Source organism: Barbus barbus (genome assembly GCF_936440315.1).
Source record: "Barbus barbus genome assembly, chromosome: 20".
Classification (NCBI taxonomy): Eukaryota; Metazoa; Chordata; class Actinopteri; order Cypriniformes; family Cyprinidae; genus Barbus; species Barbus barbus.
The window spans coordinates 13,334,822-13,344,903 of record NC_136748.1 but is presented as its reverse complement, the minus strand read 5'-3'; the positions used below and the strand labels follow the sequence as shown (position 1 = coordinate 13,344,903).

The following is a 10,082-nucleotide window of genomic DNA, read 5'->3' as shown; positions in this document are numbered from 1 at the left end:
AGGATTTTTGTGCTTCTACAAACACTGGAATTCTGGGTATTGGAGCCTCTCTGGAGGCAGATAGGCTCAACTCTGTTTATTGCATATCAATGACAGAGGAATGCAGCAGGGTAAAAGTGAGACTCTAATACATGAGATGATTGCAGAGGTGTATGATGCAAATGTGTGATGTCATGCTGTTCTTCCCTTCCAGATGTGACAGTTTCATTAATGCATCCCTGAAATCCCTGATTACAGTGTCATTCCATGAAAATCATAGAGCGGTTTGTGTCTGATCTGCTATTTTAGAAGCTTAAACATATTAATTCAAATTTAATTAGAAACCAGCTCTGTTAAAATATTATGTAATGTGTTAATGGCGATTTTGAATAAATTTGAAAGTCTATGCATTTTCTATATAGCATATAGACTTTCTTTTTAAATGACGCTAACTTTTCTATTTTTTTTTCCAGTCACACAAGATTAGTCTTGTGTCTTTTAAATGACATAAGAGGAAGTGACATCATGTGAATTCTCAGGGGGAATTCCATTCGAAAGTGAGCATAACTATAATACTTTAAGTGAACACTATATTAAGGTATTATTGTCTCATATGGCTGATTAGTACACCCCCTACCCAAAAGTTTAATCTGAAAGTTATTTTAACATAACACCAAAATTCATATTTATATCAGTTAAGATTACAGTGGCAAATAAAGTTTTTGCATTAAACAGCATCTTTTAATTCAAATGTATTAGCCTATATAATCATTTCATGTAGGGTTTAAATGAGTTTAAATCCCACGCAGCATCTCAAATAAATTACACCAATTTCCTGAATGACTCCAACAAATGCACCACACAGGATCACATGATCATAAACGGCAAATTTCTTCCCTGAAGTGACCATAACATGTCCCTGCTGATTGTCTTTCAATGGTCATTTCGTGAAAGGGATTTACAGTATTTGCATAACAGCACACCACTATATATAATAGACAGTTTTAGACCTTAAGAAAAAACTATAGACAGGAAATTCATTTTTTCTCAAAGTGTCAAGGTTTGGCTCGTTAACCTGGCCGCCATTAGCCTCGTTTTTTAGATCTCGTACATAATCTTGCAGTAGAAAGCATCTTTCTGTGTTGGCTCTTGAATGCTAATGATGGGAAGGCTAATGTTATCACAACCTTGATAATAAGAAAAGCTGGAGCCTTTTTTAATGTTCCACTGCCACATTCCCCTCTCAGATGTTCAGATATTCAATTATATTCAGAATATATACTCAGAACATGTATATTAATTTACATAGTTTTATCTTGAGATAGCAGTGACTTTAAGTGCTCATTTTTTCACTCCTAAAGACATTTCTTGTCTGACATAGCCTATTGTTTAAATCTCAAAGCAGTTTACTTTAAAAATCACCTCTCCAAAAAATGTCTCACCAGAAGATCTTTAAGTAAAGTTTGAGATCTTTCACAGTTTGTGAGCACAAAAAAAAATCCTGAGGTTTAGATGAGGATATGAAAGACCAGGAGGTAAGGGAAACGAGAGAAGAGAGAGTGCTAGCTTGTGAAAAAAACACTTATGACTCACAATCGCTGTTAACGGTGCTAAAACTTACAGATCTATGGATTACAACCAAAGTTGAGGCAAAAGTTTACCAAGCGCAGATCATGAATCCCTCGACCTCGTCTGCCTCACGCCCTGATTCTTTTCTTCGACGCTTTCAGTCTTGTCCCTCCACTCATGTCCTCTATAATGACTGTCAGGACCCGCTCGTCTGAACCTTGCACTCACAACCGCTGCCCATTATTTTAAATGAGACCTCGCTTCAGTAACAAGCCTTCCTGTGCTGAATGGAAATGAATGTTTTCGTTCGCCGGATGTCGCCTATAGATTGAATGAGTGTGTAATTAAGGTTTGCATTAAATAACCATGATATATATAGCTAATAAACACACATTTTTCATTAGAAAACAAGGTGTTTCTTATGCATAAAAAATTGAATCGCACATGAGCGTTTTAGCAGTTGCCAGATTGTGTGGAAAGTCCAAAAGCCTACTTGTGGTTGCGTAAAATGTGACAAATTGTCTTGTGGAGGTTTCAGTGTGTTTGACAGGACCTTTCAAATTTAATGAGAGTGACGTCTTGCTTGGCCTAGAATCCAAACGTGTGCGTAGGCTGCTTCAGGACGGCAAGCACGTCACTTCAAATTCGGTTGAGAATCCTCATTACCGACCCTTATCTTGTAACTCATGATCCTATATGTTATGCCCAGCGACAAGTAGGTCACGCGCTTGAGTCAAGGACATTATACGCCACAGTACGGAAAAGCTGTAACGTGTAGTTTTGATCATGATTTTGTGATCATGTGGCACTTTCCAGATTTATCTTTTCCTTTTTTTTTTGAGACATCATTAGGTGCTCTGACGTCCAAACAGTTGTCTTTTCTCCTCTGATTCTTTCCTCTATTTTAAGGCTCCATCCAAACAGGACAGTCAGGGGTGTGGCCTTCTCTGTTTCAGCTCTGTTTCCGCTTCAAGAATGACACATGCCTTTTTATCTTTTCTGTTTCCCCCTACAACTTCTGACAAAAAGAAAGGTATATATAATCCCACACAAGCAAAGCCTGTATATATTCACACTGGCACCTGACAATGCACAACAGAGTTCGGGCTAGAGCAACAATCTGAGAAGTTGATAAAGCAATACTTACAAAGAGGTACCATAGGCAACTTCTCAGCAATTAAATACCTACCCTACCTTGAGAGATAGACAGACATATTGGGCAATCACTAACCTCTCTGAGACATTGCATGGAAGATTTGCAAACCAGCTTGGAGTCACACAAAGCTGATTGGATTTTTGACTCCAGACAAAGAACTTCACAGCAACACACAACCAAGAGGAAGAGCTACTCCACAAAGGTACCATAAATTTAAATATTAATTTTACTATAATTGTAAATGATAATATATTGAAATAAAACGAACACTTAAATATATATTAAAATATTATTTAACAATGCATGCTAATTGAATAATAATTTATTGCTATTAACAAATTCTAAAATGTAATGTACTAAAATCATTTAAATATATTTGCATTTATATAGATTTTTTACAAAAATTGGTTACAGAGATGTTTATAATTTAAGGTTTTTCTCTAGGAGGCCTTTGGGCATTTTAAAAGGACAAGATTATTTAAATATAATATCTATAGTTATTTATGTATTCATTAAAATGTTGTCGTTTTAAATGTTTTTAAATATAGGCCTAATAGAGAACAGATAAAGCAGAAAATAAACATCAACATATCAGGATTAATCAACTGAACTGTCTTGTATTTTAAAAATATTAAAAAACGCAGTTATTAATATGTACCTTTTTAGTCTGTTCTAAAATACTGCTGTATAATGTAAGAGAGTGAAAGGGTGTGAACAATTTATATAGGCGTTTGAAATATACTTCTGATTGTATGAGTTTAATTTCAAAGTGGCCTGTAGTCAGTACTATCTTCTAGCAATAGTCAGCATTCCTCTTATTTCTCATATCTGAGTAAATTACATTCAATATACATTTTGAATGTTGCGCATTCATCTTCTCTACTTCTCACAATGGTACAGAAATATTTGACAAATATTATGTCTTGGTCAACATATTCATCTGTAGATGGTGGCTTTACCCTTGCCTCTTCGTCCTGCCCTATTGTTCCTAGTCCTGATGAGTGTGACACTGATGACATCTGCATTTCCCCAGCCTCAACTCCGACCTCTGCAAAGGTATAACTGCTCATTATATTATTATTGATTTTGTTGTTATTCCTCATATTGAACTGCTATTTATCCCTTTGGTGAAAACTCACCAAACTTTGCATGCATGACGACTCTGTAGTTAATTGCATTCTGTGTAATTATGGGATGGATGAGATGTGTGGTTACTTAGCAACTAGAAGTTAAATTTGCAGTATTCAAAACATAAAACCCCTCAACTCCATTTGAGGTACAGATCAAATTTTACATGGAAGTCTCAAACAAATTTGCCTTAAGTACCAGAGGTTCTGCTATAGAAAACTTTATATATATATATATATATATATATATACATATATATATATATATTTTTTTCATTAAAAGGATTTTTGTAGATAGGATTTATAAGTTGGCAGCATTCAATAGATTATAGGGTTCCATAAATAAAATTGCCAGACAGTCAATGGAACTCAAATTATGGGTGTAAAAATATATTTAGCAAACAGCTGCTTTGTAACAGAAAGTTATAAATCATGGTTTCATTGTCTATTCAGAGTTATAATTTCATACACTTTTTACAGAAGCTTCCTATTGTTCGCTAGACAGATTTCTGACACTTCTCTTTCTCCTAAACAGTAACTTGCCTGCGATTGGTCAAGAGGACTCCAAAGGTGAACAATGGGAAATTCTGTACCCCTCCATCTCACTCCGTGATTGGAGCATTCAGTTGCTGATCGCCCCAGATTTTGGTGCAGCTAAGGCTGGGACAGAACAGCTGGTGGGGGATGATTGGCTTCCCCTCAGCCAGTCACAGTTGGAGGAGGAGCTGGTGAAGGGCTGGCCGGGCAACTGGCCTTCACGGGTGGGTCACCAGCAGAAGAGAAACATAGTGGTGGCAGATGACGCTGCATTTAGAGAGAAGAGTAAGCTTCTGACAGCAATGGAAAGACAGAAATGGCTCAATTCCTATATGCAGAAACTCTTAGTAATTAATTCTAAGTAATTAGAATGTTTATGTAATTGTATATATATAAAATATGTTGAAAAATATTACATTTCATGTGGGAGAAAAACACATTTGATCATCACAGATAATGTAACCAAGTTAAAGGGTTAGTTCAACCAAAAATAAAAAAATTCTGTTATCTATACTTTTAATCCCAAATGATTTTCTTTTCTGCCTGGGACACAAAAAGTGATGGGGTGAAAAAAAAAAAACAGGGTGATCTGTCCCTTTAAAAAACACTTGACACAAATATATAAAAAAAGTATGTAGATAAAGATGCTTTCTCTTACTTTTAAATGATCTTTGAATAAGGAAAATGCATGATGTGTTTGTTGGTCAGATCATGATTTGAATAAACACCTGAAAACTGTTTGAATGACTGTTGGAGCCATTTTCAAATGGGATGCACGGAATATGAGCTGCCATAATAGATTTACACACTTTGTTTTTGTGCATTAGTTTTTTTTGTCAATAGTTTGTTAAATTCTTCTGCATAGCTAAGACCTATGTGACACAATGTGAATATCTTTTGACGTTCTAAGTCAGTTCTTCAGTGTATTAAATGATTAGTTTCAGTTCATGTATTATAGAGTAGCATTATTCATTTATACATCAAACTAACAAGCTCTAAGATTTACAATCAGATAGTCAATAGAATGATGTAAGCCTCACAAACTTAAAATTTATATGCACCACTGTAACGTTTCCCAGTTCATTCATACATAACCGTAAAGCTGTCTGTAACAGCTCTAAATGATTCACAGAGAGTCTGATTCAAACTGTTCACAAATGCTGTTTCATTCAACATTTTGACTTATTAATAAAATTACTTTGTTATTTTTTGCGCTGTTTGGTAAGCACATGAGATGATATATGATTAAACAATAAACTTAAAGCTTTTTTTTCTTTTTGTCGACCATTTTATTCCCCTTCTGGAGCCTTGCAGATATCACCCAAAGATGCATAGCTACAGTAACAGAGAAATATGCCATATATTGCCTATATGAATTTTCAAGATGTCTACAAGATTTAGTATAATTTAAAACAGGTTAGAAAACACATTAGTAACAGGTTGTCTAAATATTTGATAGCAGTGGATTACATTATCTGGATGAATAGATTTTTTGAGATGCTGTAAAGGTACCATGAAGTGAACCAAGCTGGTAAATTCAGCCGTGTGTCAGAGGAGATAGGACCTCCCATGATGATATTAGTAATTTATCACCAAGCCGAATTATGATGTGCTTAAAATGGAAATTTTTATGTTCTGACAGCAGAAAATTAAATAGGGCCATGGTTAAATACACCCTCATGACCTCATTAGCCCCGAGCTAGCAGGCGATTAATCAACTGATTGGAGAGGCTTGAAGTATGAGGAAATCTCTGATGGCAGCGACTGTGACAGCTGAATCACTGCTTTAGGTCATTTGTTGGAATGTTTCAGTGTTTACCTTTCAAAATGGCTTTACAAAGGTCAAGTCTCGCAAGTAGTGCCAGGAGGAGTTATTAAAAACTCTTCTCATGAATCATGCGTGGATAGTTATGTATTCAGCCTCCAAGAAGTAATTTATAGGCTGTTTGTTGGGGATAATGCATTTCAGCAGAAAGTGATTGACTCACACAGTTCAACATTTATCTCCAGGTGTCAAAAGTGTCAGTTCAGAAGTGCAGAGGAACAATTTATGGCTCTTATGGAATGTACTGGCATCTCTGTTAGAACTGAGAATTTTGGTATAGGAAATCTTCCTGCTGCTCAGGCCTCGTGGTGAGGAAGCCTATAGAAACTCTATAACGGTGAGATGGATGAGAGGGCTAAGGATCACAGGAACTGTAATTTATCACTCCCTACAGCTGGCCTATATGGCAGCCAGAGCCAATCAGCAGTAGCCAAATTGCTTTCTGCACCCCATTCTCACGAAGTGGAACTGCGTCTCAAAGCTCATGTAGAATCACCCAGCCCTGCCGTTTCTCAGCAGTTCTGGCACAAGTGTTGTCTGGGGGTGGGAGTGAATGCTGTATGTTTAATGTTTACCAGTTAAAATGACTTTGATTACATTCAGTGTTAGCTGGATCTGCATTTGCTGCTTTAAAAGGGATATTTCAGCTGTCAATGTCCAACACACCACAGTTTCAAGATTATGGAGGTTTTATTACATTTTGCAACATTTAAAATGTCACAGCTAAAAGAAAAGAATCAAGATACTAATAATAATTGTAATAATAATAATAATAATACAATTATCTCCTTAAAAACAACTGGATTGTATACTCTTTCGTTCTGTCTTCCTTTCTCTCTATACACACACATACAAAACTCATAAAGACTGAAAATTAATTTTGGCAAATTAAAAGTTTCTAGTTCCCATTTTAATCCCCAGGAAAAGAATCCTGTGAGAGTTATTTCTCTTTAAAACATGCTCACTTCTTAACAAGCAAAAAATAATTTTCATCTTCAAATTACATAAATCTTCAAATCATAATTTGAAGTTCACTTGAAGTTCAGCTCTTGCCTCCGATCTGTTTACAGATTATGGTAGGAGGAGTGGACTGAATTTGGTATGCTTCTTTCTCATTTTTCGCTCATCAGCAAGCCTAGATGGGATTTCCTCACATTTTATGCACTTTCTTTTGGGGGGGTCTTCAAAATTGTATGAAATGCATTTCAACACGGTGATCTGAGAGTACTGGACTCTCATTTATAGCTGAGAGCATATTCTAACTAACCAAAAAATTTCACAAATTAACACACAAGGGGCAAGGTAACTTTCTGTGCGGATTCCATGTGGAGAGCAATATGAGCCACCATAACAGAAATCTCTTTAAAAAAACATCCCATATCTAACATCACAAAACAGCTGCTTGAAATTACAAAATCTGGTTAAAATCATTTGATCTGAGCATCAATGGCCTTTGAACACTCAGCTTAGATGAGTAGGACTTTAAAAATTCTGCAAAATAGTAATTTTAAGGATGAACTCATACTTCGTCATGTCCTGGTCTGAACTCTCTTAAGGTTGCCTTCTTTCTCCTTTAACACTAAAGTCTTGAAGTTTTTGTCAGCTCTGGTCACGTGTCAATGACCTCACGGGCCGGTGAGGGCTCTTCTGGGAGGGTGGTCGTGGCGTGTGGTAGAGTTTGATTGTGTGGCACAGAGTTCTGCTGTATCTCCAATGCAATCCCAGCAGGATCTTGCGGTGGGAACTCCTTAACTTGTCGCCGGTACTCCAAGAAGGTGCAGGCCTTAGTGGCAATGGCAACAACGTTCTTCCCTATGAAGATGGTCGAGACTCTGCTGTCTTTGAACAGCACCATGTTGACACCTCTGATGAGGATGGTGACAATATTAATGGTCACCAAGCTGAGGACCGGGTAGAGCATCATCTTCTGAGGCGACACATGCTCACCCTGCACGCTGATCTCGCTAAGAGAAACACAAGGCAGGATAAGCAACAGGATGTAGCAGTAGAAGAACATCAGACCCTCAGCCCAGATGGGCAGACCTGTCCTTTGTGGCTCCCAAAGGTTAGCCTGGATATCCAGGACATCCAGAAGGTCAAGTGCCACCCAAAAGAGTCGACCCCGCATGTCCTCCTTCTTCCGGAAGGTTCTTACATACTCCATACTGTCGAGCGCGACCAGGACGAGGTAGAGTCCAGGTACGCAAACCGATAGCAACAAAGTCAGTGCCTTCCGAGCTACTGTCTCCAGACTTTTACGGTCAGCTTTGTAGTTCTGAAAGACAAAGTACAGCTTGATCTCCAGAACAAATATGTAGAGGAACCAGAGGATCATGGCGTAGCCACGCTTCGCAGTCCTCACCTCAGCACCCACCCACACCGCCACGTATCGCAGGACTATAAGAAAGCAAATATCTCCAACCAAGACGATAATGCAGACCCCAATTTTGCGTGGACCCTGGTTCTGCTCCACAAGGTAGGCATCCATGAAGGCCATGCTGGTCATGATCACAATGGTGGTTAAACACACATGCCGCTTGTCAGGTGCTGGCAGAACCATGGTGCTGTCTGTTTATCAGAGTAAAAAACTAACAAATTGTATCCTTCGAAAATTACAAGGTTAGTTCATGGTGTGCAAACTGTTGTCCATTGATGCTGACTGAGGAGCCCGTTCAGCAAAGCTCCAAGCAGTCCAATGGCCGCTCTTTACCGCATTTTAAGCTTCACATGGCCTCCACACTAGTTTCGTATGTCAATATCTCTTTGATTTGACGTGACCGAGATATATCTGTATATTTATCCACTGCTGAGCCAGATTGTGTCGACTTCCTGACCTTACCGACATGGGCCTGCTTGTCTGTGTCAGCTGACCCATATAAACAGCATGGCTAGATTCTGTGCTGGTCTCTTGTTGCTGTCTCTTACTCCTGCATCAGAGCTGAGTGTACTGTCAGTCGTGAAGACGGAATGGGTGGTCACAGCTCTCGTTCTGCTCTGCCGGCTTTGAGCGCCTGTGGATTAAAGAAAGAAAGATTAGTTCTCTTCAGAGAATGTTTTTGACCTTGTTCCAGCTGATGAAGCTTTAAAACAAAACACTAGGGGTCACTGTGGTAATTTAGCACAATCAGATGTAACTAACCATCCCACAAGTACTTGGGTTCATTTCACATTCCTGTAAAGCCATTTATGTTGACTAGGCTTTAGCTGTTTTGAAGGACACTGAATTTGTCATGTTTAAATATCAAAAAAGGAATACTCTTTGTGTGTAAAAGTAAGCATTCAGTCACTCACAGTGCATAGAGCTGATTAGCTGGTGCAATGTAGCCTGAATTATGATCTCGGGCTCTTTTTTCCCCTTACTTCATTCCTCAAGTTTTCACCATAATTGAACACTTTTAATTGAAAATTCGTCCTTTTTGTATGGGTAAACAAGATCTCGCTATGCAGCAGTATCCATACTTAGGCATGAGAGTGTCAGCTGCTAGAATATAATTCCCTAATATTCCTATGAGTTCTGAGTCACCAGCTTCCATAGCAACGGTTTCTATTGAGAGAGTGATAATAAGTGATGATGAGTCTAACGCAGCAGGGAACCCTCGGATTTCTGGAAAGCGAGATATTACTGGATGTGCGACAGGCAGAGGGTGTGCACTGACTCTGATATCTAGGTGTGAGGTGACTTGACGTGAATGACAATTTAAGAAAAAAAGATTTTCAGCTGATTCTTTGCAAGTTTTAGTGTGCACGGTAGGCACGAAGTGTAAAAGAAATGCATAACATTGAAATGCTGGCATCTAAGATAAAGAAAATATTCCCTACTGTACTGTGTTCTTATTAGGATTCAATCTGGATGTTATCGTGACTAGATTTCCTCTTCTGCTGGAATATT

At 38.0% G+C, this 10,082-nt stretch overlaps 2 protein-coding genes across 2 annotated transcripts; one reads left to right on the top strand and one right to left on the bottom strand.

The window, feature by feature from the left end:
* Positions 1–3,650: 3,650 nt before the first annotated feature.
* LOC306886637 (tuberoinfundibular peptide of 39 residues) lies at positions 3,651–4,733 on the top strand (the record flags this gene model as incomplete). The annotated part of the gene is made up of 2 exons (XM_079443918.1): positions 3,651–3,760; positions 4,367–4,733. The coding sequence occupies 2 exons, from the start codon at positions 3,651–3,653 to the stop codon at positions 4,731–4,733; spliced, it is 477 nt and encodes a 158-aa protein (XP_079300044.1).
* Positions 4,734–7,802: 3,069 nt separating this feature from the next.
* On the bottom strand, positions 7,803–8,753 carry LOC306886422 (transmembrane protein 121; the record flags this gene model as incomplete). The annotated part of the gene is made up of 1 exon (XM_079443513.1): positions 7,803–8,753. One exon carries the CDS (start codon positions 8,751–8,753, stop codon positions 7,803–7,805), a length of 951 nt encoding a protein of 316 aa, XP_079299639.1.
* Between the last annotated feature and the right edge of the window lie 1,329 nt (positions 8,754–10,082).